At 40.1% G+C, this 23,078-nt stretch overlaps 1 protein-coding gene across 12 annotated transcripts in view; it reads left to right on the forward strand.

Moving 5' to 3' along the window:
* mctp1 (multiple C2 and transmembrane domain containing 1) overlaps window positions 1–23,078 on the forward strand; it is a 269,865-nt gene that overhangs the window by 227,946 nt on the left and 18,841 nt on the right. For 7 of the 12 annotated variants that reach the window (XR_010003922.1, XM_062974224.1, XM_062974216.1 and 4 more), the window contains one exon: window positions 17,327–17,404. The exons of the other annotated variants lie outside the window; for them this stretch is intronic. Coding sequence is in view for 6 of the 7 variants with exons in the window: in XM_062974224.1 (XP_062830294.1) it covers window positions 17,327–17,404 (78 nt within the window). In the remaining variant the exon portion in view is untranslated. The remainder of the gene's footprint in view (window positions 1–17,326; window positions 17,405–23,078) is intronic. 12 annotated transcript variants of the gene reach the window in all.

Raw genomic sequence — 23,078 nt, forward strand, 5'->3', positions numbered from 1 at the left:
CTGTGATTAGTTCAGTCCTTCGAACAATTAAAAGTTATGTTTTGAAAGATTTAAATACAAACATTTCTTTATTTTCTCACATGACAGTAAGAGGACACAAGCATTAAACCTCTCAATACACATCTAAATGATTTTGCTAAAAGCTCTAGTGTTGGAATTATGTCATCCTAAATTTCCCTTGTACAAAGCCAAGTGTTTTCCTTTTTATGTCTAAGTTGTGTGTGCATGTCTGGTACTGCAATGTATGATTTTTTATGAAGGTCAGTCATGTAGGTCTAGTTAACTTGTATATTAACTCAAAAACATTTGTTCTCTGATAAATGCAGGTCTGCTATCTATCTATATTTTCCTACACATGTCCATATTTCTTTATAATTACAGCTTATTAAGCAGAGGTATCTAGAAGTTTGTATATGCATGAAACTATTAATAGCTGTAATCTTTCAAATGCGTGCACTTTAGTGTTTCATTTAAATAAAATCCAGTTTGATGACTATTCGTCTTATTCTGTTGCTGCTGAAGAATCAATAAAGGTGATTATTACTGTGGAAAATACATGACAAGCAAAACATATTAAGTTAAAAACGAAACTTATTATGACAATCTCCATCAGAATTTAATATTTGACCATCTGAATCAGATGCTTTTATTCAATGAAATTTTATGCATAATTTCCAAAACCAAATAAGTTTGTTGGCATAAATGATGTATGAATGTAGTGTTTTTTCCTTATGTGAAAAATACTTGAATTGAAAATTTATAGTTAATTCCTATTTAATTTTAATATGTGTCAATGTATATATATATATGTCATGATATAGTTCAATGGAAAGAATTTATACAGGATTATTTTGCCAAGCATGCAAGCATTCATGAACTAGATGTTGTATTTTTTTTGGATTTGAACATTCACAGAATTTTTAAAGGGTTTTTTAAATTGAATATGTGAAATGAGTTTTAATTCTCTCTACCTCAGACTGGAGAGTATTCATATGGATGGTTCAGGTCTTCTAAGTGTGTGTATAATACAGTTTTGAGAGAAAACAAATATAAATTCTACAGCGCTGATTGATGCTGACCTCTAGCTCTCATTACTTTTCTGTTTTCTCATTTGGTAAAATAGCAAAGTAAGGTCAGCAGGTCCTCTTATAGAATAAAAGTCAAAAGATTAATAAATGTGCCAAAGCCTCACTTTAATTGAAGCTGAAGCATATGTTGCAAGCATATAAAATATGTCCCAGATGTTTGACCATGCCATGTAACTTAGTTTTCCCCGATTACCACAAGGCAACTATTAGTCCAGTAACCTTTGGACTTGGGGGTAAATGGGGTATTACATGGCAGACAACTAAAGCACCTGTTTTCCATTCAATAAAGATCTCTGGCAGGCTTTACTTAAGCTGCTCCATATGTTTTCACTTAGCAGATTGTTAGGCGATTATGAAAAGTGTCTGTCTTCAGAACTGGTGTAGATATTAGCCACTTACTCACAATGAATGGATAACTTATTGACTACTTCTACAAAACCTGTGTGGGCACTCGCTAACGTATTGTAGACAGGTTTTCATTCTTCACAGATACTCCCCCTTCAGAAAACTTTCAGGTACATACACAGAAAAATTAATAATCCTATAATATTTTTCTATTAATGCTCCCATCTAGTAGTGTCTATGTTGTTATTTTTATTGTTAACTGCTGTCAAGTCAACTTTGACTTATGGCGACCTCCAGATCACCCTATCATCCACAGCCCTGCTCAGTTCAAGTCTAGGAGCTATTCTAGATTTTCTTTAGGCTTATGAAATATTGGTCTAATTAAGTCTTGCTCACTGAAAAGTATTATCCATGTTACATAGTTCAGACCTGCTTCTTGACTTTCATCAATTTATGCACCTTGCAGTATGTATTTTCAAGATTTTTTTTCAGCTGAAATCATGAAACTAAATGGATTTAAAATGTATAGGTTACTTGTTTGCTGCTATCCTATTTTTAATTCACTCAATGTTGGGTAAAGATTTAGACGAAGAACTCAAATTAACATTCAGAATTAATCACTGCTGACAATGTTGTAAAATTCAGTTTCTAAAAGATTATGGTTTTTGCCACTTGTTCTGCAAACTGCTCTGCTAGCTTAACAGCATCCACCCAAACATCCAATTCACCATTGAAAAAGAAAAGGAAGGAAAACTGCCATTTCTAGATGTTTTGGTCATCTGCAAACCCAATCAACAATTGGGCCACACAGTTTACAGAAAACCTACACACACAGATAGATACCTTCATAAAAATTCCAACCATCACCCAAGTCAAAAAAGAAGCACAATCAAAGTCCTGACAGACCGTGCACAAAGAATCTGCGAACCTCACCTCCTCCAAGGTGAACTAAACCACCTAAACTGGGCTCTACAGGCCAATGGATATTCCACCACAGATATCAGAAGAGCTGCAAGGCCAAGAATGAGAGTCAAGACAAAGATCCACCCAGAGGAAAGGTGTTCTAACCATACATCAAGGGAACCACTGACCGCATAGGCAAACTGATGAAGAAGCACAACCTACAGACTATCTACAGACCCACAAAGAAAATCCAACAAATGCTATGGTCAGCGAAAGACTAGCGGGATCCTCTCTCCTCTGTAGGAGTCTACCGGATACCATGCAGCTGTGGACAAGTTTACATAGGGACCACCAAACGCAGCGCCAAAACAAGAGTCAAAGAACATGAAAGGCACTGCAGATTAATTCAACCAGAGAAAACAGCCATAGCAGAGCACTTGATGAACCAACCTGGACACAGTATATTATTTGAGAACACAGAAATGCTGGACCACTCCAACAACTATCATGTCAGACTACACAGAGAAGCCATTGAAATCCACAAGCATGTGAACAACTTCAACAGAAAGGAGGAAACCATGAAAATGAACAAAATCTGGCTACCAGTATTAAAAAACTCTAAAATCAAAACAGTAGATGGGAACCAACACTCTGAGGGCAGAGGAGACCCAAGGACGCTAATGACTGAACAAAGGATACCCCCCAGGCAAGAGACACAACCTTTCCAATGCTAATTAGGGTGATTAACTGAAACATTAATGCTGGCTTCCCAGTGACAAAGGACTCTTGCCACGCCCTGGACTCTCCACAGATATATATATATTTTTTCCTTTCCTTGCCTAGTTTATCCATGCCACACATCCTCTGAGGATGCCTGCCATAGATGTGGGCGAAACGTCAGGAGAGAATACTTCTGGAACATGGCCACACAGCCCGAAAGACATACAACAACCCTGCTCTGCTAGCTGTGCTGAAGTTTGTGGTTTGTTAATATGGGAAAAGTGATATTATGAGTTTCAGATCTTTTTGTTTGAATAGGTATGCCTGCCATATTGTTTGCTGAAAATTGTCAAAGCAGTTGCTTTGTATGGAGAGGACTATCGCAAAATTGTTGATTGTATGGGAAACTGCTGCCCTCATTTCTTCCCTTTGTAGACATTTTTACTTTAAAAGGAGAGGGAAATTATTTTCCTTCCCTGTGTTCTCTGCCACTATATTGCAGTGTTTCTTACTATGACTCATATCCACTGTCACCAATACTTCAAAAATATTCCCATAGCCTTGTACCTTAAGCATGAGATGACACCACCCTGAATCCAAACTGTTAGTGGAAACTTTATTGTACAGAATATAAATTGGTTCTTTACACTAAAATAAATATTGGGAAATACCCTGAAACTTCCAGGAAGAGAATGCTGCTGTTTTAACCTCATAACAATTTCTTTCATTTAGTCCAAATTCCTCGAATTCACCCTAGAAAATGTCACTTCTAGCCAATCAAAAATTAAAGCCTTTCATACAAATCAGAATAGATTTACCTGGTCAAACCCCATCTTGGAATTTAAAATTATTCTTCCCTGGTGTCACTAAGGAACTATTTATTTATTTATTTATTCATTTCTATCCTGCCCTTCTCACCCGAAGGGTCTCAGGGCGGCTCACAGTCTGGCAAAATTCAATTCCAATATACAATACAAGAAGATAAAACATAAGCAATTAAAACAATTAGATAATTTAACAAAGTACAATAAAAAGATTTAAAACAATACAATATAAAATACTTGAGCCATTCGTCCACAAGACCTTGTGCATGAACCTTAATCCGGACCGGGTCAAAGCCAACAAAATTCACTCATCAAATGCTTGACACAAAGCCAAGTCTTTACTTTTTTCCTAAAACTCAGAAGGGATGGAGCCTGCCAGATATCACTGGGGAGAGAGTTCCACAGCTGAGGAGCTGCCACTGAGAAGGCCCTGTCTCTCGTCCCCACCAGCTGCACTTGTGAGGCAGGTGGGACCAAGAGCAGGGTCTCCCTAGATGATCTTAAAGTTCTCGTAGGCTCATAGGAGGAGATACGTTCGGACAGGTAAGTTGGACCAGAACCATTTAGGGCTTTGTAAGCCAAGACCAGCAATTTGAATTGGGCCCGGTAGCATATTGACAGCCAGTGGAGCTGGCTTAACAGGGGAGTAGTACGCTCCCTGTATGCCACTCCAGTTATCAATCTGGCTGCTGCCCGTTGTACTAGTTGGAGCTTCCAGGCCATCTTCAAAGGCAGCCCCACGTAGAGCACATTGTAGTAATCCACGGGATGTAACCAGAGCATGGATCACCGTGGCCGAGTCAGACTTCCTAAGGTACGGGTGCAGCTGGCGCACAAGTCTGAGTTGTGCAAATGCTCCCCTGGCCACCGCTGAAACCTGGGGTTCCAGGCTCTGCGATGAGTCCAGAAGAACACCCAAACTGCGAACCTGTGTCTTCAGGGGGAGTGCGACCTCGTCCAACACAGGCTGTAACCCTATACCCTGTTCGGCCCTGCGACTAACCAAGAGGACCTCTGCCTTGTCTGGATTCAATTTCAATTTGTTTGCCCTCATCCAGTCCGACACAGCAGCAAGACGCCGGTTCAGGACTTGAACAGCCTCCTTAGTGACAGGTGGAAAGGAGTGACAGAGCTAGACATAATCTGCATACAGATGACACCTCACCCCGAAACTCCGGATGATCTCTCCCAACGGCTTCATGTATATGTTGAACAACATGGGGGACAGTACTGACCCCTGCGGGACCCCACAAGACAATGGTTGTGGGGTCGAGCAGGTGTCCCCCAATGACACCATCTGGGACCGCCCCTCCAGGAAGGACCAGAGCCACTGCAAAACAGTACCTCTGAGACCCATCGCGGCAAGGCACCCCAGAAGGATACCGTGATCGACGCTATTGAAGGCCACTGAGAGGTCCAGCAGAACCAGCAGGGACACACTCCCCCTGTCCAGTTCCTGGCGTAGATCATCGAGTAACGTGACCAAGACTATCTCGGTACCATGTCCTGGCCTGAAGCCAGACTGTACTGGATCTAGAAAATCAGTGTCTACCAAGAATGCCTGGAGTTGTGCGGCCACCACACGTTCCACGACCTTGCCCAAAAAGGGGAGATTGGAAATGGGCCGAAAGTTGTCCAATTGAGTGGGGTCCAGTGATGGCTTCTTCAACAGCGGTTTGATCACCACCAATTTAAAGCTCACTGGAAAAATGCCTTCCTGAAGGGAGGCATTCACCACCACCTTCACCCACTCAGCCATAACCCCTCTGACTTCCTTTATCAGCCAGAATCTGTAGGCATCTAGGATGCATGTGGTAGCCCTCACCTCTCCAAGCACCTTGTCCACATCCTCAGGCTGAACCAATGGAAAAGAATCCATCAAAATAGGACAAGCAGGTGCTCATGTTACATCCTCGGAGACTGCCGTTAATATGGTGTCAAAGCCGGAGTGGATCGGAGCAACTTTGTCTGCAAAGAATCAAGCAAATGCTTCGCAGCGGGTGTGATGACTCATGGGCCTTGTAGTCCTGTTCCTAGTACTATTGTGGCAGACGAAGAGGAAAACATGGGGTTTTCGCCGGTTCAGCAAGAGCCGGAGTCTCTTCACCTGCAGGATGTTGATGTTTGCCCTCAAGAATTCAGCCAAACAGGCCTTGGGCAGAACTCCCCTCCGTTTCCCAGGAGGGAAATTTATTCTAAAGACAGGGGAGTCAGGGAGGCTAATCGGAGAAGCCTGAGAATCGCTGCCAAACAAATGGCTGATTAAGTCTGCTTCCCTTGGGAAATTCTAAGGAGTCTTGCATCTGGACAGAGTTGGGTTTCGTTTCCCGTTCTCTAGGGAAAGAGTTCTGTTGGCGGGAAAACGAGACCCAATATAGGTGTTTGTCGCGAGGGATTCTTTGCGGAGTCAATTGATCAGCTTGAGGAGAGAGATCGTGTGTGGACTTCGTAATCCCAGTTCCTTGCTTCCCGGATCAAGCTTCAAGCCTTGCCCTGTCTCACGGTTTTACCACGGACTCTGTTTCATGCTTCATGTTTGCCTTGTCTCCAGTCACGGATCTAGCCAAGAATCAAGTTTATTTCCAGCCTTGTTGTCAAGCTTCATTGGACTCTAAGACTCTGTTATTTCCCCACACTATTGCTTGGCAAAGTGTGTGTTTCGGTCAAGTGGATTAAAACTTTGAACTCTAATATCATTTATTGGACAATATATTTTTGGACTATATTTGACCTCATTTGAAAGGTCTGCTTCTGAACTATATTCTTCACTTGTTTTTATTGATTTTATATATTTCTTTAATAAAGATATTAGATAGAGACTGGCCTCTGTGTAAGGTTATTGGTGCTCTGCTGCCAGGGTTCTGACAGCGGGCTGCCAAGTTGTCAGGGATCCCATCTTGGGTGATGGGATTTAACAGTCCTCTGACAACTTGAAACAGCTCCACCAGACAATTTTTTGCGGACGCAATATTAGCTGCAAAGAAAACATTCTTTGCAGCATCTATTGCTGCGGCATATGCAGGTAGGCTGTAGGTACACAGCCGTGTTCGGTCTGATTCGTTCTGCTTTGAACACCACACACGCTCTAGTTCCCTCCTCTTTCGCTTCATCGCTGCCAACTCCTCAGTGAACCAAGGAGATGGTTTAGCTTGGGTACTTGAGACTTTCCGGAGCGATCGTGTCTATTGCCCTGGCCACCTCCCCATTCCAGAGAGAGACCAGGGCATCAGCAGGATCACCAACCGAGGTGGCGGGAAACTCCCCAAGAGCTGTCAGGTCAGGAATCCCTCTGGATCCATAAGCCTCCTGGGACGGACCATCTTAATAGATCCCCCACCCCTGCAGAGGTTACAAGGTGCAGCAAGTCTAAACCTGATCAGGTGGTGGTAGGTCCATGGCAAAGGAGCGATGGTAAACTCCTCCACACCACCACCTTCCTCCCATCCCTGGTAGAAAACGAAGTCAAGTGTGTGCCCTGCTCTGTTGGTGGGACCAGATACCAATTGAGACTGCCCCATGGTGACCATGAAGTCCTGAGCTGCGCCAGTCAGGATGGTCTCAGCATGGACATTGAAGACTAAAAGCCGCTGGGACTCCAACGCCAGGCCCGAGACCACCCCTGCTATCTCAGGTAGGGAGACTGTAGTGCAGCAGAGTGGTCGGTACACTAACAGAATCCCTAATCTGTCCCAGTCACCCACCCTCAGGTTGACTGCGTAATAGGGCACCTGGTCAGGGGAATAGACTCCTCATAGACCACTGCAACACCGCCTTCCCTTCCTCCAGATCTTGGTTGGTGCTGCACGGAGTACCCAGGAGGACAGAGTTGGGTGAGATTAACCCCACCCGCCTCATCCAACCAGGTCTCCGTTATGTACGCCAGGCCTTCCCATTCATCCAAGATGAGGTCTTGGATGATTGCTATTTTTCCATTTACAGACCTGGCATTCAAGAACACCACCTTTAATCCGGAGGAACCGCCAACCTAAGTATCCAAGTTTACCACATCAGGAGGCTGTTTTAAATCTACAAGAAATCTCTTCCTCTCCCTAGGCCGAATCAGTTTTGGCCTCTCTTTCCCTTATCTCCCCCTCCCCTGAATTACCTCTATGGGGGCCCTTTGGCTAGTGGACACCCCCCCTCCCCCTACATGGTCCCTCTCCCCTTCTTCCGTCATTGAACTGGCACTAGCTTTCAGGTGTAAACCAAATCCCTGTTTAAATTGTATCTCACTCCACTCTCCTTTGGGTGCAGCTCTTTCCCCACTTCCCCCACTTGCGAGTTACTAATGTAAAGTGCACTAGGAAGTTCTTTAAGTCCCTCCCTTCTTGTTTGTTCCCGAAAGTGCAAACTGCTAAGGGTGGGGATCCAGTTCATGAGTTGTTAAAATAGAATCACTGGGGTGGGGGAGGTAGAACAACAAACTAAGGGACAGTAATAAAATCACAATTAAAGCGCCAGAAGCTTTAGCTCTTACTGTAGCGTTATACAGTTCTTTAAGTGATAAAGTGATTTTGCGCTTCGACATAACCCTGGTCAGAATATGGCTATTCTGTAAGTCAATAATAAGGCACATAATAAGGCACACCTTCCCCAAGCCTCTTAGGCAACCCACCCCAACCCCCCACTCATGGCTCCAAATTGATAGGTTAAACACAGTTCATACCAGCATGGAAAAGTTCATCATAGAATGTTAAAACAGTTAATTATAACAGCTAGATAAAGTGCTTAGTCCAGATGGTAGTCAATAAAGTGATAGCAGTGCATCTCTAGATGGAGCAGGACGCTAGATCAGTCTAGTGGAAGGTTGGGTGGGGAGACCACACACAAGCCCCTTCATTCTAGGTGGATTAGCAGTCTAGGTGGATTAACAGGCTGACTCATCAAACAGCAGGGCCAAAGATGTAGTCTTATGTAGGATCTCTGCCCGGCTCAGTTGGAGGCCCCAGATCTTGATATTTCACTTGGGCCCAGAAAGAACTCCCAGAAAGGTATGGGATGATATGGGGACGATGGTATAGTCCTTATAAACATTCTGACGGCTAGATGTAGCGCGGACAGGGAATTCTCACTGCAGCATCTCCTCACAGCCTCTGCTCTAATTTATTTCTCTGGCCTCTGTGCTGCAGCCTGGCTCTGCAGCTACCTCCCGGTCCAGTGAGGTGGCCTAATGAGGATCATAGTGGGTCCGGTGGATCTGTTCGATGAAAGACCATGGCCAAAGGAGGTCGCCTCCCGGTCCGGCGAGGTGGCCCCTCAAGGGCAGCGGCGACGGTAGTCCCTGGTGGAGGCCACTTCCCGGTCCGGTGAGGCGGCCTCTCAAGAGCAACGTCAGTAAATTCCCAGTGGAGGCTGCCAAGAAAGAGGGAGGGACAGCCGCAAGCTGGATAATGGTGGCTGCAAGAATAGCTCCCAATCCTCTTCCTCCTTTCTTCCTCCTCTCGAAGGTCAAACTTGCTGCCCCGGTGCGGCAGCAGCAACAGAGAGGGAAGCAATCACAGGGGGGTAGCGGGTGGAGAAGGGACAGCAGAATGGCGAAATGGTCACGCGGCAAAATTGAAAGAGGCCCTTGGCTTGGCCTACTTGCTAGCACCAACTTGGAGGCCGCTTGAAGGCCGCACGTGCTGCACGAATGCCGCTTGGGCCACTAGAAGGCCCTCCAGAGAAGCCTCTCCCGGCGCTGGAGTTAGGAAGAGCTGGGGACAGCCTTAAAGCCCTCCAACTAACAGAGCTGCAAGGCTGCGGCAGCTAGGACCCAGGGGTTTGCGGAGAGAGAGAAAAGAGGCCGGCATTATGGAGTGGTGACCACGCGACTGCTCCTCGATCCTCTTCTTCCTCCTGCAGCCCATACAATTCAGCCTGGCAAAAGAGCCACCCCTTGGCTCGGCAGAGTGGCAAACTAATTCTCTTCTCTTCTCCCCGGTCTGGTGGGGGGGGGGGGGGAGAGAAACAACAAACACAATCTAAAAATATTAGAGAAGGGAGGGGAGACGAGGGAGCAGCCGCAGTGTTGGAAATGGCTCCCTCCTAAGCTTCCTCCTGCTTCCTTCTTTTCACCGCTTGAAACCAGTGAGCGAACCCACTGGGACCTTGCCTGGAGCAGTACCCTAGCTCCCCAGATACACAGACAGGAGTCAGGGGAGTTGGAAAGGCCAGACGGCCTGGAAAGATGTAAGTTTCCAAACTTTGAGCTTGCGGAACCCATCACAGCTCCTGCTGCCTAGCCGCCATCTTGTATGCTATTAATACACAGACTTGCAACTTCACAATAACACACAACATAAACATAGATTAATGCCTGTGGTGTTTCTCCATTACTAGGATCCATGACTTGGTAGAGAGGAGGAGATCGGCAATATCAGGGAGTAAAAGAAAACTAAGAAACTGTTTGGTTTCTATAGTCCGTTGGTCAAAAGAACTTACTTTTGTAATTTTGGCTTTTCCCAAGACATGCTTGAAGTGGTGCTAATTATACTTAAAAGGCAATCAACAAATAACGAGGCATGTGTCTTCACAAATTTTACTACAATATTTCTAGGGACTGTCATTCTTAGTTTTTTAAAAGCTGCCTTTCCTGTTAAATGCAAAATTAGCCATATTAACATTTTCTTTAAAGTGTTAATAATTGGAAATCATTCTAAGCATCACTTGCAAAAGCAGTCTTAATCCATCATCATGCAGCAAGCATTTCTGATCTCACATCAGGGCAATTGACATCAAAAGCAGCACTGTATGGTTCTGAATTAAATTGCGGTAACCATTCTGAGTTCGGCATTGAGAAGATCACATTTGGACTTGTGTTAGTCTCTTTGGGACTAAGGGTTTGCAAACTATTGAATAAATTAGTCTCATTCATGCCAGTGGGTTTTTCACTCCTTTTCAGAATAGTGTAGATAACGGTAATCCTTGTATTAGGTAATCCAGATATAATAGAAGTCATGATGAAGGCAATGTTTCTACTTTATTAACTGTGCAGGAGAAGATTGAGGTTTTTTTAAAAGATTTTTTTCATGATAATTAAAATCCCTCTCAATGAATACATATTTCAGTCGTGTGAGAGAGGGCACATGATTACTCACACAAAATATAACAATACAAAATGTACTTCAAAAATATTCCCGTAGCCTTGTACCTTAAACATGAGATGACACCATATTTATATGTGTATTTATGAATGTTTTAATGTAATCAAATTTTTAAATTGAATTAAAATGTTATTGTAATTGTTTATATATGCATTTTATATTGTAAGCCGCCCTGAGTCCCCTCATTGGGTGAGAAGGGCGGGGTAGAAATGCTGCAATAAATAAATAAATAAATAAATAAATAATTCAATGTATATTTCTGCATCTAGGATTATTTTATGTATATTAGGTTAAACCTGTCATTAATTGTCCCTCCAAATTGAGATAAAACATTTTGAAGCAAAGCATTTGAAATAAAGGTAAAGGGAATATTAGTGGAAAAAGCTTTCAGACCAATCCTCTGTTCATCACTACTCACTATGTATTTTCCTGATTACAGGAGTAAGCATTACTTCAACAAATGTCTAGCATTGGATGGCTGTGTGTGTAGTGTTGGGCATGTAGGGAATAATCACGTCCTGGTTGAGGTGACAGAATTGTTTCCTCAGCAAAGGGAAATACACCTCCATATTCAATAGCTAATTATCTGAAACAATGATATTTAGGAGTTGCCTCATCTACCAGCCATGAACTCTGACTTTATGAAAGGCAGCAAGAGAGTCAAAGGAAAATTCCTTGGAAGTGTGATTAATACATTCCACAATATATTTTTGATCACTTGTGTTGTGAAAAATAATGCTTTAAATACCAAATACTTTCCTACTGTGCTAGTTTGCCATTGGCTGTATTTGTGTGCCATGCTAATGAAAGATTTAGGCCTAAATTCTATTGTTAATCCAAACTACAGTAGGTTGAAGGAATTGGGTATGTTCAGCTTAATGAAGAGAAGACTGAGAGGTAACATGACCATACTCTTTAAATATCACAGGGGTTGCCGCAAAGAGGAGGGTGCAGACTTGTTCTCTTCTTCTTCAGAGGGTAGGTCTAGTGGTTTTAAGTTACAGAAGGGTAAATTTTGATTGAATGTTAGAGGAATGTCTTGACAGTGAGAGCTTTTCAGCAATGGAAACAATTGCCTAGAAAGGTGGTAGAGTGTCCTCTAGACATCTTCAGAAAGCATCTGGACAGCTATCAGTGGTGATGTTCTAGCTGGAGATCCTGCATTGAGAAAGGGGACTTCTTCCAACTTCTGTGAGCTCCCTGCCCCAGATGTAGCTTTCCTTATTAAAGAATTATCATTTCTGTAAATAATAATTTTTAGGCAAAATGTGTAGGGGCTATATATATAATTGGTTGACATTATCTTAACCCCTAACCAGAGCCATCTAGATAAAGAATAAGTCTTTCAATTCAGCCTTAATGAATTGAATGTGATGTGGTTAATGTGGCTACACATGTTCAAGTCACAGTGATTTCTGGCATGTGTTCTTCTATTCTCCCCTGGTGTCGCAGCGGATTAAACCACTGAGCTGCTGAGCTTGTTGACTGAAAGGTCGGCAGTTCAAATTCAGGGGGTGGTATGAGCTCCTGCTCATTCGGGGTGGTATGAGCTCCTGCTGTTAGTCCCAGCTTCTGCCAACCTAGCAGTTCGAAAACATGCAAATGAGAGTTGATCAGTAGGTACCCCTCCGGCTGGAAGGTAATGGCACTCTGTGCAGTCATGCTGGCCACATGACCTTGGAGGTGTCTACGAACAACGCCGGCTCTTTGGCTTAGAAATGGAGATGAGCACCAACCCCTAGAGTCAGACACAACTAGACTTAATGTCAGGGGAAAACCTTTACCTTTACCTTATTTGAACAACAATTTTGATTCCATGTTTTCCTAAGCCATAACTCTAGTTAAACATCAACTGTGTCCATTTATATAAACTATTCCCACCCCAGGAGCCCAAAAAAACTAGCATTTTTAGATGCTCCATGAAGATGCCATTGAAGAAAGGTAACAAACCTGTATATTTGTAACACTGGATACAGAATACTCTATTAGATTTTGGTTTGTGGAAGTAACTTTTTAAAAAAAATTAAAATTATTTTCAAATAGAGAAAGCTAATATTTATTTAGATATACAATTGGTAATAATTTATGGAACAAAGCAAGCCAATTTTATTTTACAGTTTAATAATTTAATAATAAGGGATGTCTTTATTAGCAATTGCTGTCAATTTGATCAGAAATATGAATATTTTCAGTACAAGCAAGGTGCTGTGATAAGCCAATAAGCAGCTATATATTCCATAGCATAGTGCTGTCTGTTGACTGTATAAATAATTACTCTGGGAATTAGATTTGCTTATTGCAATGTTTAGTGCCTGCGGTAACTTAACAAGTGAGTTTTCACTGACTTCATATCAAAACCTGATCTTTGTCTCTGGCTCCTTGGATTTCATACACTGGCAATTCTTCCTATATTTCAGTGTGCCCTATCCAAGGAAAATGTGTTGCCTTTTGTACCATATTTTACTAAATCAGATCAGACTGGTGCAGTTATGTCAGTGGAAATCTAATATTAGACTCCCTTATCTCTAGATTACACATGGGAAAATGAACTTGCATTAGTGATTGATTAATTTGATTTTATAGATAGGTTATTTGTAAAGTAATTGGGCTCAGAGATATAATCTTATTGCTTTTTCCAGAATCCCGCATCACTGGTATCCTGTCTGAAATAGTTAAATGTTTCCTCTTTTTCACTTTGCCCATTTCCTTAGATAGCAGTGTCCAAACTGTAGAAAAATTAGCAATTGCTTTTCATCTCAAGGATAATGATGTTCACAACACATGGACTTCATTTCAGTTAGGATCACTATTGAAAACGAATAAATGGAAGTCACAATAAAAACTCCATTTAATCCATTTCCAAATATAGTTAATTCTTTCACTTTAATAATTCCTAAACTAAAACTTGTGATTAATCAGAAGAATAATATGGTGTTTTTTTTAAAAAAAAACAACAACAACAACTTTAAAATGCGGACCACTTCATTCATCATTTTTGTGCATTTATTTATTTTATTTAAAGCATTTGTCTGTCAAATCTTGGCCCCAAGGTGATGTACCATAGAGTGAAACGGTAAGCAAAATAAGGGCATGGTCAAAGTTACAAACCATTGTTAACACCTCTAGTAATGGTTCACAGCTTGTGGCTGAAGTGAGAGCATGCATAGTATTTCTTTACAGTGTGGAATGAGACTCTCATCAGCAGTCGTATTAGCAGTAGTGTGCCACATTCCTCATGGTTATGGGGTCAGTAAGTGGAGGTAAAAGAAGAAGCACAAGTGACTTCTTTTTCCTTTGTAATGTGCAAAGCTGGGTTTCATGGAAGTTCCCAGAAGTGAATGTATTTGGAGTAGCTTGAAATCCCTACCTTGTGATATCAAGTTCCTTGGTGTGTAATATACCCTTCAGTATAAATAAGTATTATTGTACTGTATTTTTCTCCAGATCAGATTTCAAGCTGAGATGGAGAAGAACTCCTTGCTCCTTCCCACTCATTCATTCAATAGACTGCTGTAGTCTGCATGTGTTTGTGAATGGGGAATTCTAGCTCTCCTTGGATCTTGCCTATCTTCTCCTCCTGAAATGTTATCAGAAATTTTAAAAATACTTATTTTCCTCTGGTACCAAAAAGCTGTAGCATAAGATATGCAGAGGGATTACAGGTTTAGTTCCACTGGGGAAGGGGAAGAGCAGGCACTCTCTAGTGTAGAGATGGGAAGGCCTGTGGAAAAAAACAGAAAAAATGGGGGGGGGGGGGGGAGAGATAGTTTTTTTTTCATGGTTTTTTTTTCAAATTGGGGAAAAGTGTGTAGAAACAAAAAGTCTCAGACATCTGTCATTAAGGTCTTCATGTTATATAGTTTGAATTCCATGTCATAGCTATATTATTTATCTTTGGAAAAGAACATATTCTACACACTTTTCAATTTTTCTGGGAAAAATGGCTTTGGACAAAAATGGATACAAAACCTGGTATTTTTGCAATTTTTCCAGGCCTTCCCATCTCTAGTCTAGTGTTGCTCATAACTGTTGATCTCTGTGAAGAGGGGAGCTAGGCAAGTCTGGGTAGAGTCAGCTAATTATAGTGCCTGAAATGCTGTGAGAGACATACTAAGCATGGGATAGGAGTGAAGGTGGGGAAGAATATAAACCTGGAGGCTTGTCTAAATCACTCAGATGGGGTTAGTAAGAAATAGTGGAGAGGACAAATTCAAAATAGAGATAGGAATGTGGCAGATAGGAACAGATGAGATAGGGCTACTTATGAATAGAAAAATGATAAGATCTGTACACAGGATTTGGTTTGATGGGTGCTAAAATATGGAACGAATTCAGGGAGAGTGTTGCTTTGTTTTAAACTGAGATCTTACATAATACTGTACAGTTGACCCACCATTTTCATGAATTTGATTATGAGAGGGTTGTTTGCTGCCACATCAGCAGCTGCCTTAGTGACTGCAAGCCCTGCAAAACTGAGGAAAATCACAAATGCACTATGAAGCTTGTGGATTCCTATTAAAATGGCATAAAGCAGCATCAGAGACAATAGGTATCGATGGAAAGGGGAAGAAGTCAATACATCTACTTGTCCATTTTTAGTTCCACTTTGGACCCTAAGAACTAGCAGAGGGTTTTAAGGGTAAAATAAGTGATAGGAGTCAAAAGGGTGGGAACCATGGGCCAACCTGGATAGAGGATCCATCACAGCCCCATTCCACAAGTCCTGGGAAGTTCATGTTCACAAGTCCTGGCACAGTGTTTTCTCTATGTGATAGAGATAATTATTTTTTCTTAAAGATATAAGCATAGAGAGAGTCAAATTGCAGCAATACTTCAGTTTCTATTTTACAGTGACTTTTTCTGTTTGCCACTCAGCATTGTCAGAGTTCCTCCAGGGAAATCTTAATTCATATTCTGCTGCTTCCTTTGCTGAGTTAACATTGTTTGATTATTTTTAACACACCTACATAATGTGTCTCCATGGAAAGAAGGATGGATAGATAGATATAAAAATACAGTTGAATGTACTGATTCCTTCAGAAACACTTTCTGCCAAATAAATATAGAGTGGCAATCATGTAGTTGAAATATCAATGTTCTACATATTTAGAGGAGTTTCTACAGTAGTAGTTCCATTTGTTAATCTTTGCAAGGGTTTCTCTGTATAAGTGATTTTTCCCTTTTAATCTAGAGACCTCCCCCACAAGTACATATCTTCTGCTTTTGCCCTGTAGAAAGAAATTAGAACTGCAATTTCATATGCTAAATTACCTGTACTAAAACTATAATTTGCAATATTAAGTCATCACTGTCATAGTTTTAGAATTCTTTCCTCTTAAATCACCAAGCCCTAATTACTTTTTTTTTATTAAAATGTTCATAGTGGCAATGAAGCAAGCTGAAAGTGTTAGTAACAATGAAGTATTTATTCCATACTTGCTTACCTATTACAAATAAGTTATTCCCTTCAGTTTTTTTGTATTGAAAGCCTCAGACTTCAATTATAAGTGTTTTTTCCTCTTTTGTTCTCCACTTTTTGAGATTGTATTCAAAAATAATCATCTGTGATGGAGGGCATTGCTTAGAGATTTTAGTTAGAAGATAATGAAATTAGGGTAGATGTTTAATTAAGAGTGCTGTAGAAAATATTACCATATATAAACTGTTCCCTGTTTCATTTTGTTTAATGTCAATGCTGCATCTTTTAAAAATAATACTAGTTGCTTTAGGAAACAATATTTGTCTAAAATGTCAGATAAAATAGGCTAAGGAAGAGGTGGTGGAGGAGGAAGGGAGGGAGATAATTAGCACACAGACCATGTGGCCAAATCCTATAACATATTCCTAACATGTTTCGTAAATATCAGAGAACAAGTATGGCACAAGACAGTAGCCAATTTCCCAGTAGTAGGACTAATTTTTCTTTGGGTAGTTAGGTTGAATACCCTTTATCTGAAAGTCCAGGATGGCCCAAAATTGTCCACATGAGTGGCTGAGATATATCTCATTGTGTATGTACAATTTTTCCAAAATCCCAAAAAATGAAATTCTGAACATATCTGGTCCCAAGCATTTTGGATAAGGGATACTCAACCTGTGCTAAGTCTTCTAGATCTGTTTAGATGGGTCTCCCTGAGTACACAGGTGCCACATCTTTCTATCTGTTTGATGCCAGGTTCTTGACCATTATAGAAATGCTAGTTGTGGACACCAGATATTTATAAGACCATTCTTGCATCTGATGTAATAAAACACCTAGTGTTCATACTCTCCAATGTTGAATAGAATTGACCTGTCTAAATACATTAGGGTTGGATCTGCTTCCTACTGAGATCTCTTCCCTATCACATCTAATCTCCAGATGGAAGCAGTTCTGCAATGGCTGAAGGTCCAGCCCGTTGCCTTTCCTACACTGGACATAACTAAAACACACACAACGGTAGGTAAAGCAGCTATTATATATGACTAGAAAATTAGTACCTGATCCATGAAAGAATTGTGGTCCACATGTTTGCCACTGATCCATTTTAATTGTCATTCTCTTTGTTATAAGTGTGTTTTCTCTTTTAAAAAACCCTTTGAAACATACCTTGCATATTTCGTCTTTTCCACACATACTTCTTTCACCTCTTCTTGCATTAAGCTTACTGCTTTCACATTTTTTGTCTGCTTCCTTATCCCAGGGAGGATGAATCCCAGCATTTTTTAGTCTGGCAACACAAGTGGAAAAGAAAGGACACTTTCCTGTTTCTCTTTCATTCCAGGAAAAAAAATATTGTAACAAAGAATGCAGTTCCTTTTCCCTGTAGTATGAAGAGATTTCAGACAAAACACTTAACCTGCATCCAATCAGGATTTGCTGCCTTCGGTTGCCAAGGGAACTTCCTTATATTCCCATCATTTTAGCATAGCACAATGAAGGCATTTTACAGTTATTTGCAATGACTTAGTGGGAAAGCTTTGCACGTTAGTGACTTTTTACAGTAAGTTCTCTAGTGTTTTTGATGAGCCTTTCTAGGGAGTCTCCATTATTCGTTCGAAAATGTAAGAGTAAAGTAAAATCAACATTGCATAGGAATAATGGTGAAGTATATACTCAGCAAATGCATAGGAATTATTATCCATTGTCTAGAACATACAACAAATCCAGTATTCATTCACAGTGCATCTGGTAAAGGTTTTATGTTTGTAAATCCACCGTGAAACATTTTGATGTTGTAATGAACTCAGTGAATCTTCTATTTGGGATGGGTACAACCAAAAAGGAAAAGTAAAGAATTTGAATTTAAGATGAGCACATGTAGAATCAGACTGGGAATCAGTAGTATCTGAATTATACAGGTGATCTTGAAGAAAAATCTGGATGGAAAGATTTCCATGGCACAGTTAGTATGTATGTACAGTAACGCCTCCACTCTCTTTGGGGTTAGGGGCACAAGGCACCAATGAAAATGTAAAAATGCAAGTTAGGAATTGTTCGTTTTTTATTTGAGAGAATATTTAACTGGGAATTTCTGGTTCTTCCAATATTACTGTATGGTCAATTTCTGCTTGAAGCTGACCATAGAATTGCATTAGCAAACCTAGGGGTGTCTAGAGAGGTCTTCCCTTCAGAAATTTCTGGGTCCTCCAGCATGACTAGAGTAGGTTGATATTGGAGTCAAACTGGAGAACCTAGATATTCCTAAAGAGAGCATTTTAAATCAAATCTGTAAAAGTTAAAACCACCAATGTGGTGGAATAACTTTATTGTGATTGTCTTCTTTAACATTACTTGGTAAGTTTGAAAGAATCATATACTGCATATGCTCGAGTATAAGCCTAGTTTTTCAGCCCTTTTTTAGGACTGAAAAAAAAACTTCCTCGGTTTATACTCGGGTGAGGGTCCTGGTGGGCTTATATTCAGGTCGGCTTATACTCAAGTATATATGGTATATTTATTATATTTCTCTATTATTATTGGTATTGTTACATTTATTATTTTACTCTATTAATTATTATTATTACATTTATTATTTTATTCTCTTATTGTTGTTACTTTTACATTAATTTTACTCTATTTTTATTATTATTAATACATTTATTATTTTGTTCTATTTATTATTACATTTATTATTTCACTCTATGATTATTAAAAGGATACATAAGCACATTTACATTGAAGAAGATGAAAATAATGATTTAATCAGAGTTGAGCAGCCATATCTTAAATTACAGTTTGATGTAAAGATTCAAAAACATTTAAACTACTGATGTCTCAATTAATGTAATTTTATTGGTATCTTGGCTTATACTGGAGTCAGTGTTTTCCCAGTTTTTTTGTGGTAAAATTAGGTGCCTCGGCTTATATTCAGGTCGGCTTATACTTGAGTATATATGGTAATTTCAAACCTATCCTTGTTAATAGTGGTCGTTTTGTTCTGGTTCATAGTGACAGAGGGCCCTTCCACACAGCCATATAACCCAGAATATCAAGGCAGAATAACCCACAACATCTGCTTTAAACTGGGTTATCTGAGTCCACACTGCCATATATCCCAGTTCAAAGCAGATAAAGTGGGATTTTATTCAGCTGAGAAAGGGGCCAGAGAAAGCAGCTTCTGTTATGTGAGTGATCCCCTCTGAAAAGCACATGTTCACATGTATACAATCTGCATTAATGCTTTCATTTTTCCTTTTTCTTGATGCTTGTATTCTAAAGTTTGAAGACACATATCACTGCACTATGCCACTGTGGTAGATATGCATGATGTAGCTAGTCCAAAATGTCATAGGTAAAGGGAGAGAAGAGCATACAATAAATAACATTTCTGCTTGTATGAATAAACATACCATGTGCACAAGTAACATTTAAGGGCTTTGCTTATAAACAATTAGTTTCATCTGGTTATGCTAAAATTATTTGCCTCTGATGGTTACTTTCCAGTGGCCAATTCTTACATTTGTTTTCATCTTTCATTAACTGTAGAAAAGCTATTCTGTCTGCTAGTGTTCAGGGAAGAGTAAGTTATTGTGAACCAGTCCTAAATATCTAAACTCTTTTATATAAAGTTTGTAAGCACATAGTCTTTGGGAAATATGCAAGTATCACAGGGATGTGTGCTAATAAATTACAGTAAAAGATTTTGCTACAGAAGATTACATCTATCTTTTGGGAAAAAAATGCTTCTTTTTGAGGGATGTGGAGGAAAAGTGCAGGAGGTTGAATGTGTTCTGTCTCCCATTCCAGTTCAGAGATTCATAAAAATTTCACAACTCCCCTCCCTGTTTATTTAGCATTGCTGTGCCCTAGATCTGACAATGTATACCTCCAGTAGTTATAATGAAATCCATGGAAAAGAGGCACAAAGAATAGAGGGGGGAAAGACATCAAATGATGGCAGCTTTTATTCCCTGCTGTTGAACTGAAAATGGGTAGCTAGTTTGTAACCAAGGCTGAAAAAGCATTTAAACTTTATTTACTAGACAATAAATAATACAAAACCTAGCTGACAAATGTTGAAGATGAGTGCTGTCATCGAATTCTTATATTGTAGCTGTTGATGTTTGCTTTGTGAGATACCCAGGAATAAGCCATAAGTACTTTCAGGAGGGAAATATTTTTACAGAAACCCAAGCAGTCGAATGATTGCTGGGGAGTGGGTGGGTGGGCATTTGTGTCTGAAATGGCTTGCATTTTTCAAACTGTTTCTATTGAAGATTCAAATCTGTCCTGTGTACACATGTGTGTATGTATGCCTTCAAATCGCCTGTTGACTTACAACAACAACTTGGTAGAGTTTTCTTAGGCAAGGATTATTCAGGAATGCCATTGAAATGTGGTACCTCTCCTTAAATTCAGACTTTGCAGATCTCTGTACTGATCTTGGGGCTGATCTACTTTTCAAAGTTTGCTATTCCAGAAGATTTTCATTGAGATTTCAATACTAAAGACACAGAGTTTACTCTGGAATCAGAGTTTTATTAAATTTCAGTGTGGTGTAGTAGTTTTTAAGCGTTGGATTAAGACCCAGAGGGACCCCCCCGCCCGTTGGCGCAGCAGGTTAAACCGCTGAGCTGCTGAAATTGCTGACCAAAAAGTTGGTGGTTCAGATCTGGGGAGCAGGGTGAACTCTGCCTGTTGGCCCCAGCTTCTGCCAACCTAGCAGTTCGAAAACATGTGTAGATCAATAGGTACCGCTCCAGCGGGAAGGTAACAGTGCTCCATGCAGTCATGCTTGCCACATGACCTTGGGGGTATTTACAGACAACACCGACTCTTAGGCTTAGAAATGGAGATGAGTATCAACCTCAGAGTCGGACATGACTAAACTTAATGTCAGGGGAAAACCTTTACCTACCTTACTTAGGACCCAGAGATCAGGGTTCAAATCACCACTCAGACATGGAATCCACTGGATTACCTTGGGCTAGTCACACTCTGTCAACCTCATAGAAAGACAGAGGCAAAATACCTCTGAACAAATCTTGCCAAGGCAATCCTATGATAAAGTCACCTTAAGTTAAAAAAAACAATTTCAAGCACCAGTTTTCAAATGTAGAAGGTGAGATATGATGTGATGAATGTTTTCATATGTACTCGTTCATGTGCCTTGACATTGAGTAATGATTGCTACACCACATAGTACAAGAACCTTTTATTTTGATATTTGCAATCCTCAAATGAATTAGATTTTGCAGTATTTGAATGTCAAATTTTTCTTAATCTCAGACATTGTAATTAAAGTTGGTTAAAATGTCATGTCATGACACATTTGGGAAGGGAAAACTCAATTTCATTTCCAAATAGTTTACCAAATGAGAATAAACCTAGTCAGTGTTTGCATCCCAAGAGAAATCTAGAGCTTGGGAAATTTATTTTTCTGTCATCTCCCAGAATCCCCTAGCTTGCTGATGGCATGGGTTTTTGTCTAAAAGAGTAACTTTTGAAGGTCTAGTAAAATTTGCTTTTAATAGCATAAACTACACATAAGCTAAGGAAATATTTCTTAACATACTTTTTTTAAACAAATGAATCACCGTATAGTACAGAATAAAGTAAAGGCAACAGGAAAGAAGATCTTCCAGAGCAGAATCAAGGATGTCAGGGTGATCCTAAGATCCCAATATTAAAATAAATGGGAACACATCAGATGCCTAAAAAACCATCATGGTGTTGTGTTGTGAAATGAAATTGAGGGAAGGAAGCTAGGCTTTACTCACTGACAGCTCTCTCATGCAATGCTTGATAAGATTCTCACCAGTAATTTCTACGCACAGTGCTTATGACTCATTGAAGGCGCTTGGCAGTTACCACCTCTGATATATCTTTGTTTGTTTTCTACATTTACCTGTACTAAAAGCAGATCAAGAGCTGTAGGTTAATTGTTGATTGAAATCTGAGTTGTTGCAGTCTTTACTTAACTTTAATTCCTTGTTCAATTGTCTTTTGTTTGCTTTGTTGTTGTTAATTTTTTAATTTGTCTGGTTTAAAACTTGTGTTCCTTAGATAGAAAAACGTATTCTCGCTCTCCCTTCCAAGTTGCCTCCACTTGTTATCCTTTTGTCACCCCTCTATGTTGTTTAGACTGAATATAGCACACGTATTTACTCAAGTTATCAAAAAATACATTAGCATTATCATATCTGATTTTAGTTAATCTTTAATAGTAAGACAGTATCAGGAAAAAAGCAACATAAATTGCCAAGATTAAGCAGCAACAGTGTTACAAAAACTTACAGCTCAAACTGTAAAAAAAACTATCAAAAACGTCTGGCATTATCTAACTGAAATTTGTCTGATTTAGTCCCCTTTTTAAATTCTACTGGTTCTTCCCATTTTATGTAAATGTGTGAACAATTTAAAAAGTTGTAATCATTTGTTTTCTAATCCAAGTCAGTGAGGGAATACTGACAGTCTATGTTTCCAAATCTTGATTTGGGTTTGAACTCTGGATCGTAATGGAATTAAGTCCACGAAAAATCGGGTTTAAATCCAGCTTGCTTATTTGGATTCAGAACTGAATTGAGATGCCCAATCATACTTTTCTAGACTACAACTTTCAGGTTTGCTCATTGAGGTATCTTGCATGTTCCAGTTCATAAAGATTTTCAGTTTCCAATTTTGTTGCATG

This window comes from Anolis carolinensis, chromosome 2 (genome assembly GCF_035594765.1).
Source record: "Anolis carolinensis isolate JA03-04 chromosome 2, rAnoCar3.1.pri, whole genome shotgun sequence".
Lineage (NCBI taxonomy): Eukaryota > Metazoa > Chordata > Lepidosauria > Squamata > Dactyloidae > Anolis > Anolis carolinensis.